At 42.9% G+C, this 24,241-nt stretch overlaps 1 protein-coding gene across 2 annotated transcripts in view; it reads left to right on the forward strand.

The window, feature by feature from the left end:
* Positions 1 to 23,717, forward strand: part of LOC126267522 (uncharacterized) — an 82,776-nt gene extending 59,059 nt beyond the window's left edge. The window contains exons 3-4 of one of the 2 annotated variants that reach the window (XM_049972824.1): positions 8,392 to 8,640; positions 23,152 to 23,717. In XM_049972824.1, the coding sequence (XP_049828781.1) occupies positions 8,392 to 8,640; positions 23,152 to 23,496 (594 nt within the window). In that variant the 3' untranslated portion in view covers positions 23,497 to 23,717. The remainder of the gene's footprint in view (positions 1 to 8,391; positions 8,641 to 23,151) is intronic. The other variant, XM_049972825.1, reaches the window with a different exon arrangement.
* Positions 23,718 to 24,241: the final 524 nt, after the last annotated feature.

A 24,241-nucleotide genomic window follows, 5' to 3' on the forward strand; every position in this document is an offset into this window, starting at 1 on the left:
ACTAGAACATCCGCCGCCATCAGCCGCACAGTCCATGACTGCAGCGCCCAAGACCGCTCGGCTAATCCCGCGCGGCTAAACGTAACAAATTCGAAACAAAATGCTGGTTATTTTTAATAGTGCATCTGTCTCATCGCTCCTAGTACAAACAATTATGTCCGAGGGCCATTTCGACAGTTCTGCACACAGTGCTTGCGCAACCACTACAGTGGTGTAGTGAAGCCGAAATTTGTATCAGTTGTGAGCGACACTTCAGGCGTGGCGGTCGTGTGTGTTTGCTGGTACGCGAATAATTCAGTTTTAAAATAGTAGCTGAATCCGAGTCAAGTCAGATTACGCACAATAACCAGTCTTCCTACATCAAAGCCGACCGTTGTGGCCGAGCGGTTCTTAGCGCTTCAGTCCGGAACCGCGCTGCTGCTACGGTCGCAGGTTCGAATCCTGCCCCCGGCATGTATGTGTCTGATATCCTTAGGTTTGTTAGGTTTAAGTAGTTCTAACTTATAGGGGGCTGATAACATCAGATGTTAACTCCCATAGTGCTTAGAGCCATTTGAACCTACATCAAAATCGAGTCGTTTGAAAGACCAGTATGGGAATAATGTAGTGGCTCGTAGCACAGTATCACGGTGGGCTGCTCGTCTCTGTGAAGGTCGAGTAAGCACTGAGGATAACTCAAGAAGTGGAAGGCCATTCTAAGAGACTATACCTCTCAGTTTATTGTTAATGACAATTTGAGAGAGGACTAACGAAAAACATGTGAGGAACTTACATATGAGGCTATGATGTCTGTCGCTTCAGTTACAGAATCCTAACTGAAAAGTTAAAGATGAGAAAAGTTGCTGCCAGATGGTTTCGCATAATTTGAGTGAATATCAGAAAGCATGTCGCAAAGAATTGCAGAAGAATAGCTTCAACGTTATCAAGTAAGTGGAAAACAGTTTCTGAAAAAGATTCTTACAATTGATGAAATCTGTATAGGAGATCTTGAACCTGAACTGATCTTTGCGTATGATATGATGGACTCATAGCTAGAAATAGAACATCCCAAGTGACGTCTGTAATAGGTGCGTACTCCAAAGTGTTTCAGCAAAATGTTTTGTGTCAGAAAATTCGTCAGCCTGACATTTTTGCAGCTGGTGTCCTCATTTTAAAATTATTGTTTAATTGATTTAAGGGGGGTGGGGGGGTAGGAGTACCAAAGAGCGAGGTTATCGATCCCTTCGGATTAGGGAAGGATGGGTAAGGAAATCCGATGTTCCCTTTCAAAAGTACTACCACAGCATTTGCTTGTGGTGATTTACGGAAATCGTGGAGAACCTAAATCAGGACAACCGGACGCGGGTTTGAACCGTCGTCCTCCCAAATGTGGGTCCATTGTGCTAATCATTGCGCTACCTCGCTCGGTCTCTCATTTGACACTAGGATTGTCGAGCCCGCAGCCCGTGGGCCACATGTGGCCCAAAGCAATTGTCATTGCGGCCCAAGAAGTGAGCATCTATTATACGATTAAGTAAAAAAGGAAGTCGATAAAATTTTGTCTGTGTAAAGTTATCATAAATAGAGTATTTGCGATCTGAAACGCCCGCCACATGATAATATTCTCTCATTGGTCCATCCCGGTTTCCTTTTCCGTTTGTTTCCAAGCAGTTGTTGTTAATGGTGTTAAGTATATTATGTACGGCCTCTTCCAGTGCGGACGAGGTCATCTCAAAAGGTTGGGCCCCGCTGATATAGAGACATTAGACAAGACACTGTTTAAAAATATATATCCATGCTCGATGTTCTCTTCTACAGCATTCTTCTGGGTATGTGGTCTCTCTGCACGTGCTCTGACGTCACGACATCGGCTGTTGCGACCTAAAGCCGGCTGTAGCCCAACGAATACCTCAAACAGAAAGTGCACAAACACAAATAGAGAGACCTCTCCTACTATACGTAAGTGAAACATGATTTTACCCAGAATAACATCATACAACATGAAGCAATGCAAGAGTAACGAAAAGGAGAGGAGGGCCAACACGTTTACTCATTCATATACTCATAAGTGGAAGAGAAATTTTAGCATGATTAATTCACGCATATTTCGAGATTTTAAGTACGTAGTAACTTAGAGGAAACTTTTAATATAGTTTCAAACCTTCTATAAACCTTCCTCCGCTTACATTCTTAAAGTCAAATATATATAACGTCAACTCGTCTGTAAAGTAATCAGACTTTAAAGCTGTTTTATACATGAGTTAGATTCTTTAAAGAATAGTGGGTTTACTGATTGTATAAGTTGTAAATGAACGTGCTCACAGGCGTCGGTAGCTCTCGTCGTCATACAGCAGAGATGCACACACACACACACACACACACACACACACACACACACACACACACATCGCGGCCCGCTATTGGTCAGATGGGGCCGACCCCTCACGTTCGTTCTCATAATTTTTTTTTTGCTCAGCTTTCTTTCCTTTCCTTGTAAAACATATTTGTTTTAGTGAATATTTGTCTAACAAATAACTTTTTCTTTCTCGCAATCCTTTACATGATCACAGTGAGGAGCTTGCGGCCCGTGGTATTACAATGTCTTTACACCCCTGCTACACACATCTTCCACGAGGCGCCGCGCATGTCGCCTTTAGTATAAGGGGTTTCTGGCAGCCCACCCTTCTCTCTCTCACCATCGTCCCACGCCCTCCCCCCTTACACACTCACTGCGTCACTGCTCCCACGCAAGTGCAAGTAGTGACCGCGTTTTGTAATGACATCGTCGGTTCTTCAGATCTGGGTGCGCAGATGTTTCTCGAATCTTCTTGCAACATACCAGTTAGTTTCACTTGATTGGATGTTATCCTCCAGCTTTTCCTGTTCTAATGCTAATCTTTCAATCTCTACGTAACTGTGAGTTCTCAGTGAAATGATAACAGATAGGCGGGAAATGTGATGATGCTGAAGATGATACACTCTCTTGTCTAATGGCATGTGAATATAGTGTAATGGAGCTGAAACAGAGGGGAAGGAAAGTTGAAGCTTTGGAATTAGCTACGTAATCTTGGCCAACGTGTTGTACACATTGTAACGCAGTAATTAACAACCCGACATAACTCTATATTTCTGAAAGGAAGAGGAGACAAAGGCTAATTTGTTATGGGAACCTCAAGGTAAAAGCACAACTTACCGCTTCTCCGGTCCTACGGAATCGCGGACAGGGGATCGGCCGCGTACTGTGTCATACTGATGACGGGTGGTCGTACAGACTACAATGGGTCTGGTTTAGTCAAGGGACGACTTTATAGTGACAAGGCTGTTGTGAACAGTATTAAGTTCAGGAAATGTAACAACGGACAAATGTCGCATGGAATGAAGGGATATTGGCTCCCCAAGAGGTGCAGTTTTGCGCACCGTGCATTTGTAGCATACAAACAAATAAAAGGCCAGTGGTTTATTTGGACTAAACCTGCGTTCCGCAAAATCATACAAGCAAAATTTTTTTAGGAAGACTCCAAGCTAAATGGCTGTCCTTTTCCATAACAAGAACAGAGATGCTAATTAGGAAACAAGTTACTGAGTCTGATAAGATGATTTAAGTATTTTTATTGTCTCAAACGGAAATAATCTCTTTACAGACATGGTTAAATGTGGTGTAGGTGCTATTAGTCTGCGTCGAGCAGCGTACATCTGCTTTCATGCCCCATAACAAATTCGCTGCAAATAATAATCTGTAGCTGTGATTCTGTAGTCAAATAGTGTATGCATAGGCTAGAATTGCGAGTTAATAAAATACACAGAAATACAAAATAAAAATTAAATGAGAAATTTAATACAAGGGTTCCATTCTAACGCCTGGAATTGATGTAGGTGACAGAGAATTATGTTAAATACTGTTTATTCCAGAAAGGACATCTCAGATAAACAGAAAGTTGTCCTACGATAATGATGTATAATACAGACAGAAATATTGTTGTAAAATACATTCAAGTTACGATGAGAGGAACGCAAGAACGTTAGCAAAACCCTCAAACTAAACAGTCATAAAAAATTCATGAAAAGTACGTCTTTTTGTGACCACAATGCACGGAAGATTCACCAGCTCAAAATAATTCAGAGTTCAACATGGTGATTTGTACATCATCACCCATGATACAAAGAACAGTAACTCATACTCTGCCTTTCGTCAGTTCAGTAGTGCAAGCGGAAGACGTTAAGAGTCCTACTCGGAAGCACATTCAGACCTCTTGAAATACAAAGTCCCTCCAGAAATTAAAGTACTGTAGCAGCCGTTCACCACCCAGAATCGAACACCCACACAATTGAATCACACATGTTACCAGAGTCAGGTCCCTGTTCTTCCAGAATGAGCATCAGGGTGTGAGAATCGCTCACTTGAGCAGTTCACTCGAAAAGGCCCAGTCTCCACTTGACTCCCAGTTTTCCACTACTGTCTGCTTTTCCACAGGCTGAAAATCGTTCCCACCAAAAATACATCCTCCGTCAACTTTACAGAAATAGTTTGATTCAGCTTGACCACTTCCCACCAACGGCCTTTTCGCAGTGGTAACACCATTTATTGTCAAATCACCGAAGTTAAACGCCGTCGGAATGGGTAACCATCCCGTCGGCCGTGCGCTGTGGGCAAGCGGGGTGCACTCAGCCCTTGTGAGGCGAACTGAGGAACTTCTTGACTGAAAAGTAGTGGTTCGGCTCTCATAAACTGACATACGGCGTCGGCCCGAGTGGCCGAGCGGTTCTAGGCTCTACAGTCTGGAACCGCGCGACCGTTACGGTCGCAGGTTCGAATCCTGCCTCGGGCATGGATGTGTGCGATGTTCTTAAGTTAGTTAGGTTTCAGTAGTTCTAAGTTCTAGGGAAAATACTAACGCGAATTCTGTACAGACGAATGGAAAAACTGATAGAGGCCAACCTCGGGGATCATCAATTTGGATTCCGTAGAAATGTTGGAACACGTGAGGGTATACTGACCTTACGACTTACCTTAGAAGAAAGATTAAGGAAAGACAAACCTACGTTTATAGCTTTTGTAGAGAAAAATGGTTCAAATGGCTCTGAGCACTATGGGACTCAACTGCTGTGGTCATCAGTCCCCTAGAACTTAGAACTACTTAAACTTAACTAACCTAAGGACATCACACACATCCATGCCCGAGGCAGGATTCGAACCTGCGACCGTAGCAGTCGCACGGTTCCGGACTGCGCGCCTAGAACCGCGAAACCACCGCAGCCGGCACTTAGAGAAAGCTTTTGACAACGTTGATTGGAATACTCTCTTTCAAATTCTGCAGGTGGCAGGGGTAAAATTCAGGGAGGGAAAGGCTATTTACAATTTATACAGAAAGCAGATGGCAGTTATAAGAGTCGAGGAACATGAAAGCGAAGCAGTGATTGGGAAGGGAGTGATACAGGGTTGTAGCCTATCCCCGATATTATTCAATCTGTATATTGATCAAGCAATAAAGGAAACAACAGAAAAGTTCGGAGTAGGTGTTAAAATCCATGGAGAAGAAATAAAAACTTTGAGGTTCGCCGATGACATTGTAATTCTTTCAGAGACAGCAAAGGACTTGGAAGAGCAGTTGAACGGAATGCACAGTGTCTTGAAAAGAAGGTATAAGATGAACATCAACAAAAGCAAAACGAGGATAATGGAACTAAGTCGGGTGATGCTGAGGAAATTAGATTAGGATATGAGACACTTAAAGTAGTAAAGGAGTTTTGCTGTTTGGAGAACAAAATAACTGATGATGGTCGAAGTAGAGAGGATATAAAATGTAGACTGGCAATGGCAAGGAAAGCGTTTCTGCCGAAGAAAAATTTGTTAACATCGAGTATATATTTAAATGTCAGGAAGTCGTTTCTGAACTATTTGTATGGAGTGTAGCCATGTATGGAAGTTAAACGTGGACGATAAATAGTTTAGACAAGAAGAGAATAGAATCTTTCGTAATGTGGTGCTACAGAAGTATGCTGAAGATTAGATGTGTAGATCACATAACTAATGAGGAGGTACTGAATAGAATTGGGGAGAAGAGGAGCTTGTGGCACAACTTGACTAGAAGAAGGGATCGGTTGGTAGGACATGTTCTGAGACATCGAGGGATCACCAATTTAGAATTGAAGTGCAGCGTGGAGGGTAAAAATAGTAGAGGGAGACCAAGAGAAGAATACACTAAGCAGAGTCAGAAGGATGTAGGCTGCAGTAAGTACTGAGAGTTGAAGAACCTTGCACATGATAGAGTAGCATGGAGAGCTGCATCAAACCAGTCTCAGGACTGAAGACCACAACAACAACACGTTCTAGGGAGTGATGACCTCAGAAGTTAAGTCCCATAGTGCTCAGAGCCATTTGAACCATTTTGCTCAGCCATTTGAACCATTTTGACATACGACCGGCAGACTAGTGTGCCTCTCCATATCTGCATACAGTGACGCTTGTGGGCTGAGGATGATACGGCACCTTTTGGCCTTCATAGACTGTTTGGGCAGAGTTGAGTTTAGTTTTACTGACCACTTGCTGGACTAAAGTAATATGCTACAATAAGAAGTGCTAATAATATTCAGTCACACTCAGATTATTCACAATAATTACAAATAAAGGTTTGTTCATAAATGAATAAGTCATCATTCTTGTGCAAGTGCGCACATTTTAAATGGGAAAGAATTGTCGTTAAATTTTGTTTAAATAATTATTTATGCCTTCTTGATCAGAGCGTCTTTTGGTTCTCTTTTTCAATTGGGGTGCCTGCTAACACATGCAACTGGCCATTTGTAAATTAGCATAGCTTTTTAATCTTACTTGCAATCAACATTTAAATAAAGCTACAGACAGAATAGAAAACATTTCATTTAATAAAAACCCACTTATGACAAAATATGAGGTACTCATGTTGTAATCATTTGCTGTGTAATTGTGGTAGTTGCGATGTTCTGCCAAAGTTTTCATAATGAAAAATATATAAGAGACATTATAAATCAATAAATAAAACAGATACAGGTGTGTAGCTTTCAAGGATGATAGCGGTGTGCAATGCTACCATCTGAGAAATCTTATTTTCAAATCACATGAAGTGTTAAAAGTTGTTAATTAAGAGGTTCGTTGAGAAAAAGTTTATTCACTGTCAAATATAAACTTCTGCAGTTCTAAAAATATTGAAAATGTTGTTGTTGTGGACGACTTCGTACACAATGGTAAGGAGTGGTGAGCCACAGAGTTGTGCAGCAACTGTCGCCGTAGGGAAACTGGACAGAAGAGAAATGGTTAGTGAACAAGTTAACACAAGAAACCGAAGATTTACTTAACTTGTATTTCTCCAAATGTACAAAGACTCATTACAGACAAAGCAGCAGGAGACAGAGATCAGCTACCACAGCGCCAAATAGGATGAGGCTCCGTAAAGTAAGCACAAGTGAAGGTGTCGTAGTGATGAGTTTCCACGTGCAAGTCGGGCAGGTGGCTGCCGCCAACTGTCCTATTTCGCTCACGGCAGTGTGTGCTGGTGGTACAGAGCTGCTGGAGGCGTGGCTACGTAGGCGCCAGATGGAAACTGGCTGTCCAATTGTGTAATGCCAGTACGCTTGTATCAATACGTGATATCACAGTTGCACCATTGAATGCGCCTTATTTTTCTGAGATCGCAGATGCATTCAGATTTGATTTAACGCCTGACTGTAAATCATTATAGTTTCTCAAAGAGCTGTAAGAGGCCATCTTTCAGCTTGTCGGGCGCCCTGCCATTTTTGTTGCATCTTCTGCGCAAAGGCCATGTGAGCAATAGCCATCCAGATTCCCAGCTTTGGAATTTACCCATCTCTGCCACGTTGCTTGACTTTGTACCTGGACTCAACCATACTGTTCACCTAACCGGAACTGCTACGGCAGGTCCTAAGCCCTGGTTCCACTAGCGTTTAGCCGTACAACAATTACTTCTTACTGTTTGGCTTACTAGATCTCCTACGTAAGCGTAACGTTACAGTTCTCTCCAGCTTTTTGCTATCGAAGAGGGCAGCTTTAGAATCTTGCTCCTTATAGTATAAATTTTGGCGGACGTCCTTGTCTACAGTAGCTTTTGGACCAGTCATACAACCTGCGTGGGCGGTGGAACCGTCGAAGCTAGATACTGTCATGTGAGTTCTGATGGATGGTTGGTTGCTTCGTTGGTTTGGGGAGAGGACCAAACAGCGTGGTCATCGGTCCCATCGATGCGGGAAGGAAGTCGGTCGTGTCCTTTCAAAGGAACCATCCCGGCATTTGACTGAAGTTACTTAGGCAAATCGCAGAAAACCTAAATCAGGATGGACCGTCGTCCTCCAGAATGCGAGTCCAGTGTGCTAACCACTGCACCATCTCGCTCGGAGTGAGTGCAGATGGTGGGCGTGTTGCAGAAGCCTGCGCCGCTGCCGGTGGAACGCCCGGTGACGGTGGAGGTGGTGGTGAGGGACCCCGGCACGGGCCGCGACAGCCTATGCCTCCTGCTGCGGGACCTGTCGCTGCGCTGTCTCACTGTGCCCGGCCGCGGGCTGCTCTCCTTCAAGAAGGCGGCGCTAAGGGGCGCCTCCACCGTCTACCTCGTCACCAGGACGCTGGCCGCCGCCGAGGTCGAGATGCGCATCAGCATCAGGGACCGCGAGAGGGTACGTGTCGCCAGGGGCTACTGATCTACTTAATACATTACTGGCCATTAAAATTGCTAAACCAAGAAGAAATACAGATGATAAACGGGTATTCATTGGATAAATATATTATAGTAGAACTGACATGTGATTATATTTTCCCGCGATTTGGGTTCATAGATTGTGAGAAATCAGTACCTGGAACAACCACCTCTGGCAGTAATAACGGCCTTGATACACCAGGGCATTGAGTCAAACAGACCTTGGATGGCATGTACAGGTACAGATGCCCATGCAGCTTCAACACGATACCACAGTTCATCAAGAGTAGTGACTGGCGTATTGTGACGAGCCACCATTGACCATACGCTTTCAGTTGGTGAGGGATCTGGAGAATGTGCTGGCCAGGTCAGCAGTCGAACGTTTTCTGTATCCAGAAAGGCCCGTACAGGACCTGCAACTTGTGGTCGTGCATTATCCTGCTGAAATGTAGGGTATCGCCGGGATGGAATGAAGGGTAGAGCCACGGGTCATAACACATCTGAAATGTAACGTCCACTGTTCAAAGTGGCGTCACTGTGAACAAGAGGTGACAGAGACGTGTAACCAATGGCACCCCATACCCTCACTCCGGGTGATACGCCAGTATGACGATGACGAATACATGCTTCCAATGAGCGTTCACCACGATGTCGCCAAACTCAGATGCGACGATCATGATACTGTAAACAGAACCTGGATTCATCCAAAAAAAGACGTTTTGCCATTTGTGCACCCAGGTTCGTCGTTGAGTACACCGTCGCAGGAGCTCATGTCTGTGATGCAGCGTCAAGAGTAACCGCGGCCATGGTCTCCAAGCTGATAGTCTATGCTGCTGCAAAGGTCATCGAACTGTTCGTGCAAATGGTTGTTGTCTTGCAAACGTTCCCATCTGTTGACTCAGGGATCGAGACGTGGCTGCACGATCCGTTACAGCCATGCGGATAAGATGCCTGTCATCTCGTCTGCTAATGATACGAGGCCGTTGGGATCCAGCACGGCGTTCTGTATTACTCTCCTGAACGCACCGATTCCATATTCTGCTAACAGTCATTGGATCTGGACCAACGCGAGCAGCAATGTCGCGATACGATAAACCGCAATCGAAATAGGCTACAATCCGACCTTTATCAAAGTCGGAAAAGTGATTGTACACATTTCTATTCCTTACACGAGGCATCACAACAACGTTTCACCAGCCGGTCAACTGCTGTTTGTGTATGAGAAATCGGTTGTAAACGTTCCTCATGTCAGCACGTTGTAGGTGTCACCACCGGTGCCAACCTTGTGTGAATGCTCTGAAAAGCTAATCATTTGGATATCACAGCATCTTCTTCCTGTCGCTTGAATTTCGCGTCTGTATCACGTCATCTTCGTGGTGTAGCAATTTTAATGGCCAGTAGTGTGTAATCATTTCTCGTCACCAGTAATGACACAGGACAGGAATGTTCGGCGTTGTTCACGAGCCAGTTGATGATCAGAAATGCAAATACGGTAGGTATGGGTGTAATTGTCGATTGTCATTTTCTGTTTGTAGTTTCCTGTTGCTTTCCGATTTTATATACTGTCACTTTGTCATTTGTACATAGTGAATGGAGCTATGGACGCTATAAAATGGAGTTCCGTGTGGAGAAGTGTTTGTCATTCTGGGTTAAAGCATGCGGTAGAAGTGTTTGTCATTCTGGGTTAAAGCATGCGCTACTCATTCGACAGATTTTACGACATTCCCTTTTGGATGCAAATAACACACAATGGCGGACTGATCACGGTTCATCACATTTCCCAGTTCTCGAGTACACTGACGTGAGTAATTGTGGATTAATGCGTCTAAACGACTTTCATAAAATTGCAAATGTCGTCCTGAAAGTGGAGAGTCACTAATGTCAAAACGACCCTCCTTAAAGACGAGAAAATCATTTTCTTACCGTGCTCTGTCGAATGACATTATCTCCATACACGGTGAAATGTTTCTGGCTGCCTCACACGTCTAAACAGAAGTATGTCGCATATGTTCCGATTTCTTCACACGGCAATCGCAGCTCCACTCTCTATATCCCAATGACAGAGTGATAGTACGTAAACTCAGATCGCAACAGTGAACTACAAACAAAAAATGACAATCGATAAGTAAACCCATAGCTACCGAAATACCGATATACAAAACAAAAAAAGCTACGGACTTATGTACTAACCTAAAAAAGTTGTTTAAGTCATCAGTCAGACCTGTTTTAACTCCAATGTCTTTCTTATCTTTGTCACTTTCACTCAGTCGTGTGGAAGTTGAAAGGTCGCTTGGCTAATCTGTTATTATCCATTCGTTATGTGAGCTCAGAACTTTAGTTTTCTTTTTCTCATTACTTCTGTTATCTTGTCCATTTTCAAATAGACTTATTAGTTTCATCTAAGTTTGTACTTGGCATTGCTAATACTTTTAGGTCACTGTAATTTCCTTAAGGTTCTTCTATCAACTTGTTCCAGTTTTTCAAGTTCCACAAATTTGATCGTTTTAAGTGTTTCTTTTGCATACTGTATCTCATCCTTAACACTTTACGATAGAATATTGTTGTTAGTTTTATTTACCGACACAAAAGGAATTGTTATATGTGCTTTTTGTCGTATGGAATGCTCTTGCCATTTTACGAGTGAAATATTCATAATACTCTTAAACCTTAAAAAAAAAGAAACGTTATTAACGTTCTACATCTGTATTCTTCATGTCTAATGCTTTATTTCTGGCGACGAACACATTTCTCCCAACGAGAGACCAATTTTTGATACAGTTACTTTAGAATGCTTGACTTTATTGACTGAGCGAGCCACAACCTCAACTTCGCTTGCACCGCTTCATCGTGATGAAAGTTAAGGTCTCAAACATGTTCTTTAAATTTTGGAAACAGATGAAAATCTGATGGGACCATGTCGGGACTGTATGGAGCATGATCGATGACAATAAACGCAAGGCTACACAACACAATTTTACACGCTATACTTCGGAGCCGACTAGCGTCAAGGGGCTGAAAACATGTAGGCATGAAGAATAACTTTGTTCTAAAACTTTAAGAGCTTTTACATAAAAATATGGGAAGCATTATTTTTCATCACTCTGTCGTATGTATTTTGTTTCCTATTGCCATCTTTTCTCTTATACAGGTGGCTATCCATCCACCTAAGTGTTTAAAAATAATTTATTTTAGGTACTGCACTGTCATAAATTTTAAGATTTTGATGTTCTTTTTAATAGTTTTCATGAACTCTGTTTTTCTTTTTTTTTTTAAATTCTATTGTAGTCGTATTTTGGCTGCTTGTTTCTGCACATCTCCAATTTGTTCTGTGGGACTATCCAGTGATTAATAACAAACGCTATGTCGTCTGAAAAACCCCGACGACCTATGGTGATTTAATTTTGATTTCTTCCTAGTTGAACTGCTTTAGTATTGAGGGATTTCCTCAATTGTCTGACGACCGTCTCCGATGATAAGTTGAGAAGCAGAGGTGGGGAACCATCATCTTTTGCCACATCCGACGCTGTTTCAAATGGATTTGACAGTTTCTCCGTAAATTTTCTTTCGATGTTGTATTTAAGTTCCTTTAATTACTTTGGCTGTTTAATTAACGTGTCCGAATTCCTTTATAATGCTGATGCAGTGCATTTCTGCCGATAGACGGGTAGCCGCTTTTAAAATCTGAAGTTATCACAGATTTCACGCGTTTATAATTATTTCTATAACCTTCATTTAGCTTTAGTCGTGCTGTTGTCCCTGTCTTTCCAGAGACTTCCATTTCGGAAAAGAATTAGCTCTCATCAATGAACGCAAGACGCCTCTGTTCATCCCTCCATTCTTTAAAGAACGGCATCGTGAAATCATCAACAGCTACGGTAATTAGTAAGTATTCTGAGACACCTAGTTTCGGTCAAGCGTCCATATTCAAGTCATCTACACATGGATAAAAATTATACGAAACGTTACGAGGCGAAATAATTACTGTGTAACATTATATACAGTTTAAAGAAGGTTCCCCAATGTCAAATACATAACTGTTCTCAGCTGCACCAAGTACGTGAAATATATAGCAATCAGCTATACGTAAAGACATTAAAATACGTGCTTGCATACGTACTTAAACACGTCATACATAAACACAACTGTTATGCGTACTTGTCAAATAAACATTTGTCATGAGTTATCCTTCCTCTTTCCTCAAGTAGAGGCCCTTTACTGCTACGGTCTCTTGTTACCTCTATTACCTATTTTTGTGACTAGGAATCCTGCATACTTGGTTCCGTAGACAAACAAACTACTTGTATTCAAATGGCTCTGAGCGCTATGGGACTTACCTTCTGAGGTCATCAGTCCCCTAGAACTTAGAACTTCTTAAACCTAACTATCCTAAGGAGATCACACACATTCATGCCCGAGGCAGGAATCGAACCCGCGACCGTAGCAGCAGCGCGGTTCTGGACTAAAGCGCCCAGAACTACACGTATTAATGAGATTTTTATAACAAGAACAAATACACTACTGGCCATTAAAATTGCTACACCACAAAAATGACGTACTACAGGCGCGAAATTTAACCAACAGGAAGAAGATGCTATGATATCCAAATGATTTTCAGAGCATTCACACAAGATTGGCGCCGATGGCGACACCTACAACGTGCTGAGATGAGGAAAGTTTCCAAGCGATTTCTCATACACAAACAGCAGTTGACCGGCGCTGCCTGGTGAAACGTTGTTGTGATGCCTCGTGTAAGGAGGAGAAATGCGTACCATCACTTTTCCGACTTTGATACAGGTCGGATTGTGGCCTATCGCGATTGCGGTTTGTCGTATTGCGACATTGCTGCTCACGTTGATCCAATGACTTATCAGAATATGGAATGGGTGGGTTGAGGAGGGTAAGACAGAACGCCGTGCTGCATCCCAACGGCCACGTATCACTAGCAGTCGACATGACAGGCATCTTATCCGCATGGCTGTAACGGATCGTGCAGCCATGTCTCGATCGCTCAGTCAACAGATGAGGATTTTTGCAAGACAACAACCATCTGCACGAAAAGACCGACGACGTTTGCTGCAGCATGGACTATCAGCTCTTAGACCATGGCCGCGGATACCCTTCACGCTGCATCACAGACAGGAGCGCTTGCGATGGTGTACTCAACGACGAATCGAGGTTCTGTTTTACAACAACATGATGATCGCATCCATGTTTGGCGACATCGCGGTGAACGCACATTGGAAGCGTGTATTGGTCATCGCCATACTGGCGTATCATCTGGCATGATGGTATTGGGTGCCATTGGTTACACGTCTCGTTCACCTCTTGTTCGCACTGACGGCACTTTGAACAGTGCACGTTACTTTTCAGGTGTGTTACGACCCGTTGCTCTATCCTTCATTCTATCCCTGCGAAACTATACATTTCAGCAGGATAACGCATGACCGCATGTTGCAGGTCCTGTATGGGCCTTTCTGGATAGAGAAAATGTTCGAGTGCTGTCCTAGCCTGCAAGGGCAGCTGTACCTGAACACGCCATCCAAGCTCTGTTTGACTCAGTACCCAGGCGTATCAGGGCCCTTATTACGGCCAGAGGTGGTTGTTCTGGGTACTGATTTCTCAGGATCTATGCACTCAAATTGAGGGAAAATGTAATCACATGTCAGTTCTAGTATAATAAATATATTTGTCCAATGAATACCCGTTCATCATCTGCATTTCTTCTTGGTGTACCAATTTTAATGGCCAGTAGTGTACCTAACTTTGATGATGTGCCGCAAGCAAAGGGCTACATGCAAAATAATCAGTATTCTTCAGAAGAGACAAACACAAGTCTGTGCTACATAGAGATTGCTAATGATAGAGGCTACGATGCATCGGCTAACGAAGTCGCTAACGTTGTTATCGAAGTGGGTTGCGACCAGTAGAACGCGGCGCTTATGTCCTCTCCACGTAGCGGCTGCCGCTATCATGGTGTCTTGGGTGGAGGGCTGTCATTGTGCAATTGGCGACTTCACAGCCATGTCTTCTCTGCCGTGTCCGACTGGCGTTCATGCGCTGCCTCTTCGCCGTAACCCCTATAGCTATTTCATTTTGATTCTCCACATTTTTCTGGGTATACTTATTGTCATTTTCCCTATTGGTCGATAATTCATTATCGGCATTCTTCTTCGATTGATTCCTGTGACATTATTTCTCCATTTATCTCTATACACCACCACCTATTCATTTATGCTTATGAGTCTTAGTTCTTGTCTGATTGTTAAATTCCTTATCAGATTGTCTAAAATAAGCTGTCATTTTTGAAAATCTCATTTCCTCGTCTTACATTCTTGTTCATTTCCAGTTGTTATTTTATTGTCCAGGTCTTACTGCCACTAATGCCAATGGTAAAGCCATTTTTTGATAACCTTATTAGGTTTTTTTTCTCATTGCTTATTAAATGTACTTTAATTCTTTTCTGGAAGTATTTTTCGTTTGTGAAGTCGAATTCATTGATTTTCTCTGTTTTCATTTATTCCTGTTTTTCTTGTGACCGTATCTTCACTTTTAAACGTCATGAATTTCAGTTTTTCGATCGAAATTTTAAGTTGTAGAACGTGGTTGTTATATTTCTTGTATAGAACGGTTGTATCCTCACGTCAGCTGTAAAAATGTGGTCATTGGCAAACAGCGTTGTCAACCAATAATTTCGTTTATTAAATTTATGGGTGTAAAACAGTATTTCTTTTCGTCATTGTCTCAGCATATCTTCAACACAGATCAGTCCCCAGTCCCAACTGGAAAAATCAACAGTCCCTTACAAGGTTAAGCCTGTCTGGCCAAAGTCTTAACACAAAATGACGGCTGAACCGTGGTATTAGTTTTCCTCTAGAGTGCAGTGATATTTTTCAGAGGTTAGCGTCTACAGAAAATCGTAGATGATCGATCGTAATTTATCTGAAACCTTAACTCACGACATCCAAGTCCTAGGTTGTTAACGATGAAAAAGAGTAACATTAAAAAAAGGGAGGCTACATAGAGCGTAAAATCCTAAAATGTACTTGCTAATGCTTAGACTTGGCCAGTGTTATCTCGAGGTGCAAATTAACTCACTTTTTACCGGTATTGTTTTGCATGACATGCATTCGGTTCATTGAGCTATATCCTCTTCTAAAGCGGGATTGACCCTTGCTTTTTATCGCAATGTTTCCAGGAGAGGCCGAAATTCCTGTTTCCTCCAGTATGGAGACTGCTTCCTTGTCCCTCCACAGCCAGAAATAAATAAAAAAAAAGAAATGAGAGAATTACCGAGAATAAACTACAAGTACTGTCAGAGCTCTGCTGCAGACACAAATGAGACGTACTGTGCCTCCATAAAACGCACCGAGGATGAGTGAGGAGGAGGTTACGCCCCGTCGACAACGAGGTCATTAAAGACGGAGCCGAAGCTCTTATTAGGCAAGAATGGGGAAGGAAATCGGCTATGCACTTCGTCAAAGGAACCATCCCGGCATTTGCCTCAAGTGATTTAGGGAAATCACGAAAACCTAAATCGGAATGGCCACACGCGGGTTTGAAGCGTCGCCCTTCCGAATGCGAATGCAGTGTGCTAACCACTGCGCCACCTCGCTCGGAAAAACGCTCCGCCACAAAGGAGAAACGAGAGCAGAAATTGAGTGACTGCGTTTAGCCATGCGAACTCCACACCATAGTATATTGCAACGCAATCTTCACAAAGTATCGACAGGCAGGTGCAAATGCAACAATACCGAGCTACTGACAATCGAATGTAGCACCTTCACCATGTCATTTATGTACTAATCGCCTGAGGGGAGATCAGTCAGACAGTAACGCAAAATTCTATAACAGACTGAAATTCACTTTAATTATCACAGAGCAAGATAGAGCTACAAAGAAGCGGATGACAACGACTACAATAGGAACAATGGGAAGATTTACGATGCACCTTTGGTAGAAAAATGTGGAAGCACGTTTACAACCCTGACAACTGTTTGTCCAGTGCAAACGTGCTCTACCGATGCCTGCTGTAAAAAAAATGGGGTTATCCAGGGCAGTGTCCCGGATCCCCTCCTATTCAACCTGTACGACAACGACCAGCCAACTGGAACTTAAAAAGGCCAGGAGGCTGGAGTTTATTGAAAATTTTGACGAAAAATTAAGTAAACTGAATCCGTTACGAGACAACTACAAAATATCCGTAGAAATTCTCCAAAACATTTCAGAGATGCATATTCTGGGAGGCTACAGTCAATATTTTATCACAGGCCTCACAGGTAAATCAGAGGAAGAAAGACAGTGGAAGTGGATTGAAGTCTTGGAAGGACAACCTGGTGCAGTAAAACGGCCTCTAACTTAGTCAGAAACTCAATTGTAGTAGTGAGGGAGTCAAACAACCGTAAAAAGTATCACCCACCTATGTTGTCTACCCACTTCTCCTAAATGAAAAATCCTATAAAAGTTCAAAATCAATACATGTCAACAGAAAGCACCTAATATCTTTGTTGTGCCATTTGCCTTAAAAGAACTCAACCTTGGACTGAACTCAATAAAAAATGGAAAAAGTTGCTGGGGTAGATGACGTATGTGTGGGACAGTAAGATAGTTTGGAGTTGGAGCCAAACGGTGTATCGTGGACCTTACAAATCACTGCCTCAAAATTTGGAAAGTCTCACAGTTTTGTAGAAAAACCAAGTCGGTAGCACTGTTAAAGCCAGGGACAGACGCAGACCGATGAAGAACTATTGCCCGATATTCTCTTTGTGTTACAGACACAATCTTTAAGAACGATTGACTCTGAACAGCTTAGCAGTCATCGCGAGTTCAAAGCTCCTGCGGTAACATGCCGGTTTCAGACCAGGAAAAATCCTGCACCAGCCAAGCCAGGAAGGATATCAAAATAAACAAATAACTGGACTAGCCTTGGTTAAGCTCTGCATACGACACAGTGACCCATGAATCGCAAATAAAGAATATTGTCTGACACACTTCCAGGTTACCAACTTGTAAAAGTCACCGAATCCCTGCTACAGAAGCCAATGAACTGTGACGCTGGAGGGCAGAAAGAGCCGACGGCTATTGTAGAAAAATGGGGTCATCCAGGGTAGTGTTCCAGCTCCCCTCCTATCCGACCTGTTTATCAACGACAAACTGCTCCAGTCACTTTCTGTACGACTAGAATATGGCCATCATAGCACAAGAAAAGCCTTTGAGGAGGTAGAAAAAAAAACTGGAACATGCTCTAACCCTCCTGTCATAGTACTACCAGCAAAATTCCCTCAAACTAAATCCTCCAAGGACACAGCGCCTTCCATTTTCGCTCAAAACTGGCAAGGCGTATACGGAATGTAACCTGAAATGGTATCACTTTGGATTTCAGATAAATCAACATATGTGCGTGTCTTACTGAACCGATCACTGCTGTACAAGCACCACTATGAGAAAACGCATCATAAAGTCGCAGCAAGAAATAACATGCTAGTGAAATTAGTCGGCAGCAGCTGAGCATCTCGACGAAAGGTTCTGAAAACCATACCCCACTCACCATCCTTTTCCACGGCAGAACATGCTTTTTCGCTGTTGTCCAGATCTATATATCAAAAGGTCAAATTAAGCTTAAATTCAACATGCTGTAAGAAGTGTGTTAGAACTCTCCATTACATTGAAAACAATATAGTTACATTAATGCTATTCTTTGTATTGTGTAAGCACTCAACTATCGATCTGAGGGCGAAACAATGGAGCGCGATTCTAAGCATTGTTGGGAGACGAGCTCTGCCTGCGAGAGTGGACGAGGTAATGTCGTGCGATGTGGCCGGGCACCATCTTGCATAAACCACGAGATGTTCGCAGTGTCGTCTAAGGCAGTTGGTACCGCCACAAATTCACGAAGAATGTCCAGATAGCGTGATGCAGTAATCGTTTTGGATCTGAAAAATGGCCCAATGATTCCTTTGGAAGAAATGGCGGCCCAGACCAGTACTTTTTGAGGATGTAGGGACGATGGGACTGCAACATGGGGCTTTTCGGTTCCCCATATGCGCCAGTTCTGTTTATTGACGAAGCCGTCCAGGTAAAAATAAGCTTCGTCAGTAAACCAAATGCTGCCCACATGCATATCGCCGTCATCAATCCTGTGCACTATATCGTTAGCGAATGTCTCTCGTGCTGCAATAGTAGCGGCGCTGAGGGTTTGCCGCATTTGAATTTTGTATGGACAGAGGTGTAAACTCTGTCGCATGAGACGATACATGGACGTTGGTGTCATTTGGACTGCAGCTGCAACATGGCGAACGGAAACCCGAGGCCGCTGTTGGATCACCTGCTGCACTAGCTGCGCGTTGCCCTCTGTGGTCGCCATATGCAGTCGCCCTACCTTTCCAGCACGTTCATCCGTCACGTTCCCAGACCGTTGAAATTTTTCAAACAGATCCTTTATTGTATCGCTTTTCGGTCCTTTGGTTACATTAAACCTCCGTTGAAAACTTCGTCTTGTTGCAACAACACTGTGTTCTAGGGGGAGGAATTCCAACACCAGAAAAATCCTCTGTTCTAAGGAATAAACCATGTTGTCCACAGCACACTTGCACGTTGTGAACAGCACACGCTTACAGCAGAAAGACGACGTACAGAATGGCGCACATACAGACTGCGTTGTCTTCTATATCTTTCACATCACATGTAGCGCCATCTGTAGTTGAAAATAGTAACTACTGTAATTTCGAAAGTTTGTCTGCCTGAAAATGTACTGTTGTCCCAAGCATATTGCAACAAACGGTGTATTTCTATCGCTGCTCGTTTAGTTTTTATTGCCGTTTCAAATCTACCGGTCATTTTTGAAACCCCCTGTACGAGGCTTAACTAAGCTTGTAGACGGAATTCAAAGCATAGCGTAAAGTGCAATTGCAGGCTTAGGCTGCTGATTGTTAGTCCGAGTTTGCAATAATCCCCTGTTTTGCTTGTCAGTTAAAGAAGCCTCCTTATGCTTCAAATAATTGTTCTCCACATCTAATTAATAAATATTCTGAGCTTATTAAATGTTAATGTAACTTTGAAATTCAAATAATTTGTTAATCTATAACTCATCCATTAGTGATACCTATGTTATTATTGTTATTGTGTTTCAGTGGTTTCTGAAACCCTCACAAGTTATTTAGTAATTAACAGGACCCAAAGAACCTCCTTTTTATAAAATTTATTCTTAGTAACAAGAAGCTTTAGCTGCCGTTGTTGCATGCTGCTGCTAATTGCTGTGAACCACTTGGAGAAAGGCAGTCATCTAAAGAGGTGAGGGCAAAAATTTATGGTCGAAACAGAGACTCTGACACACCACAATACGTCATGTACTCAAATCCAGTAAATTCATTGCACAAGTCAGGCTCTGTATCACATATAATTTCTTGTTCAAAAACGCAGTCAGATAGGTTAGGTATTCATTCTTCAGGTTCAATTGTTCCTGTAGTTTTCCATATTCAAATACACAGTCATAACATATCCAAATGTTAGTTTTACGTTTTTCATGTAACGATCTGCTGAGGGCTTAAATGACAGTGAAACTGACACTCATACAACACGCAAACAGTGTTATGCAGGTTACATTACGTTTACTGATAGGTAGGTTGCTTATCAAGTGTATTTTCACAGACGAACATAGGCAATATTGGTTGTAGGTACGGTACATATTGGTTGCAGATACGTTACAATGCTGATTAATTACTGGCTATTTGAAGCCCTCATCTCTCCATAAACTATACAAAGCGGTCTTATTTAGTGGCCCCCGGTTTTCAAATATGTATATCTCTAATTAACGCCATTACTTATTTGGAACTATCTGAGGCCTGGAAGACTTAAATGCCGCAAGCGATTCTTGAACAAAGAACTCATGTAGCCTCAAAACGTCTACCCTGATCTACAGCTGTGGATATTTTAGACCGAGAATTGGGAGTGCCCCGTATAGCGCCAGAAAGAGCGTAGCACTAGTGAAGACAGACCTTAGTAACTAATGCCTTGTTGATGAATATGACAACAAACGGAGTTGTGGCGAATATTGGAACACTGAGCAACTCCTGGCTGGTCTTAGTTGCGCCAGGAAATGTATTCTCGACGAACTATGGCAGGAATGACTTGAAGCATGTGATGTAGCACAATTTTGGGCTGAGAAACTCTGATCTTAGAACATGAAAAAGTAAAGTTAGTTAATCTCTCGTCTTTGAAAGTCTTCTTTTCGGTTCACAGTAACTTTAGTGAATATTTGGCTTTTAATGGAGAGCAGGCTGACAGATAAACAGTTTCTTTATAATATAAACGTACATAAAGTCATACAGAAGGCAGCCTACCATTATTACAGTAATCAGTAGGTCTGCGCTCAGACCGACTGGGCCGTTATAATAAAAGTCAAATATCAGACCATAAATGACTTTATTGATCATATAATGAGTTTCGGAATCTGTCCGTCATCAGGTATTCAGGAGCGACTGCTGAATGTAGATATAGAGTTTCCAGTTGTATGTGAAACGCATTCGCAGTTCCTTTGTCTTATCTGCGTCCTTTCTTGTGAAACAGATTGATTAAATCATTGTTCAAGTTTTGAGAATTGTCTTCTTCAGCAGACATTCCATAAATAAAAATAGTTCTATATACAGCCACTGCCACAAAAAGTTTCCTCCGTTAAATGCAGCTTTCGTTTCTATAGACGATGAAGTGAAAAAATACGGAATGAGCTCATGTGTGCACTGTTTGCATTCTCCGTTCTTCTGGGTGGTTTGATGTGGCCTGCCATACATTTGTCTCCTGTGTCAACCTCTTCACCTCACAGTAGCATTTGCACCCAACGTCGTCAGTTATTTGTTGGATATATTCCATTCTTTGTCTTCCCGTACTGTTTATTTCCTCTGCAGCTCTCTAGTACAAGGGAAACATTCCTATGTTCTTATAAAAGGGTGTTACAATAAGGTACGGCCAAACTTCCAGGAAACATTCCTCGAACACAAAGAAAGAAAGTATGTTATGTAGACATGTGTCCGGAAACGCTTACTTTCCATGTAAGAGCTCGTTTTATTACTTCTCCTCAAATCACATTAATAATGGAATGGAAACACACAGCAACAGAACGTCCCAGCGTGGCTTCAAACACTTTGTTACAGGAAATGTTCAAAATGTCCTCCGTTAGCGAGGATACATGCATCCACCCTCCGTCACATGGAATCCCAGATGCGCTGATGCAGCCCTGGTGAATGGCGTATTGTATCACTGCCGTCCGCAATACGAGCACGAAGAGTCTCTACATTTGGTACCGGGGTTGAGTAGACAAGAGCTTTCAAATGCCCCCACAAATGAAAATCAAGAGGGTTGAGGTCAGGAGAGCGTGGAGGCCATGGAATTGGTCCGCCTCTACCAATCCATCGGTCACCGCATCTGTTGTTGAGAAGCGTACGAACACTTCGACTGAAATGTGCAGGAGCTCCATCGTGCATGAACCACATGTTGTGCCGTACTTGTAGAGGCACATGTTTTTGCAGCACAGGTTGAGTATCCCGTATGAAATCATGATAAAGTGCTCCATTGAGCGTAGGTGGACGAAACTAAAATGAGCTCTAACATGGAAATTAAGCCTTTCCTGACACATGTCCACATAGCATCTTTTCTTTATTTGTGTGTGAGAAATGTTTCCTGAAAGTTTGGCCGTACCTTTTTGTAACATCCTGTATACATAAAATTGAATTTAGTAATGATCACTTATGTATTACCGCATCTATCACTGACGTAATCAACTAGTTATAACCCACTGAGGACCGCATTCGGGAGGACGACGGTACAATCTCGCGTCCGGCCATCCTGATTTAGGTTTCCCGTGATTTCCCTAAATCGCCCCAGGTACATGCCGGGATGGTTCCTTTGAAAGGGCACGGCCGACTTTCTTCCCCATCCTTCCCTAATCCGATGAGACCTATGACCTTGCAGTTTGGTCTCTTCCCCCCAAAACAACCCATCCCACTGACGACTGCTGTAACTCTGGAATCCATATGTCTACCATTATAACTCGGTAATTTAGCAAGTTCCATTGGTATTATTTTTTCTCCATCTTTTGCAGCTTTCCTGAATAAAGTATCACTTCTAGAACTTTTTCTCAACTTTGTACCTCGCATGGCTTTATGGTCTTCATCTGAAAGTGATTTTATTCTTGTTAAGTAGCGGTGTTTCTCATCATCTTTGGAACGACAAGACTTTCAACGAAATCTTAAAATGTTCGTATCGTTTTCGTTCTGCACCTAAGAGACAGAAAATTTTTGAAGCATTCGTTGATGTTATAGCATCATTTATCTATTAGCAGGTTTTGTCTTAAAACCTGACGTCCTATGATGACACTGTAAACTGAATGCCAGTTCAGCAAAAGTGGGGGAAAATGAAACGCATTTACAGGATTTAGATTTCATTGCTGTAACGCCAATTTCGTGAAAGAAGCATTCATACAGAGACTTCCTTCTTTTCGCAGGTGCTGTACCAAGGGACGCCCACACCAGTGGGTATTAAGTACCGCAAAATTCGCCTCGACCGGCGCGGTCGGCTAATGCACCCACGGAACACCGTAGTTTCGATGCGCTATGCAACGTGGGTCCCGAAGGGGGTGGCGAGAGAAGAGGAAAGTGAGGAGAAGGAGCAACCAACGGAAGTTCCGGCGGAGCGCGAACAAGAGGTGAAAGATGCCACCACGAGAGAGGTGGATCTGACGGCGAGCAGGCAGGGCCAAGAGGTTCTCACGGAGAAGTCTGCCACGGTCGTCTCGGAAACGGGAAGCGCTGGGGAGCCCAAGCCACTGGCCATTCTCACCCCCTTGTGACCTCATTCTGTACCTGATACAATTTAACGAAATTGCTCATTCTGGTCATCCACGACTTTCAGTAAATTTATATATTACGTGTCTTGTACCGTTTACGTATTCTCGCCTGTAAACAAAACCTAAGAGGTGGCAGTTATAACTCAGTAGTTTTTTCTTAAGCCATCGCACTGTATTGCACTGGTTTCTTGAAATAAAGGTTGAAGAGAGAATCAGCAAACTTCTTAATGATTTTTAATACAGTTCAATATACACTGAGGTAACAAAAGCCATACGATAGCGATATGCGCATATACAAATGGCTGTAGTATCGCTTATACCAAGTTTAAAAGAGCAGCACATTGTCGGACAGTCGCTGGTACTCAGGCGAATCATGTGGAACGGTTTCTGGCGTGATTACGGCCGCACGACGGGAATTAACAGACTTTTAACGCGGAATGATAGTTGGAGCTAGACGTGTGGGGCATTACATCTCGGAAATTTCATATTCTGATATTCACAGTGTCAAGTGTGTGCCGAGAATACCAAATTTCAGGCATTACTTCTCACCACGGGCCAACGGTCTTAACGATCGAGATCGGCGGCATGTCGGTGCTAACAGACAAGCAATACTTTATGATATTACCACAGAAATCAATGTGGGACGTACGACGAACGTATGCGTTAGGATAATGGAGCGAAATATGGTGTTAGTATGCTGTGGCAGCTGGCAGCCGAAGAGAGTTGCTAACAGCACTACATCGCCTGC

This window comes from Schistocerca gregaria, chromosome 4 (genome assembly GCF_023897955.1).
Source record: "Schistocerca gregaria isolate iqSchGreg1 chromosome 4, iqSchGreg1.2, whole genome shotgun sequence".
Lineage (NCBI taxonomy): Eukaryota > Metazoa > Arthropoda > Insecta > Orthoptera > Acrididae > Schistocerca > Schistocerca gregaria.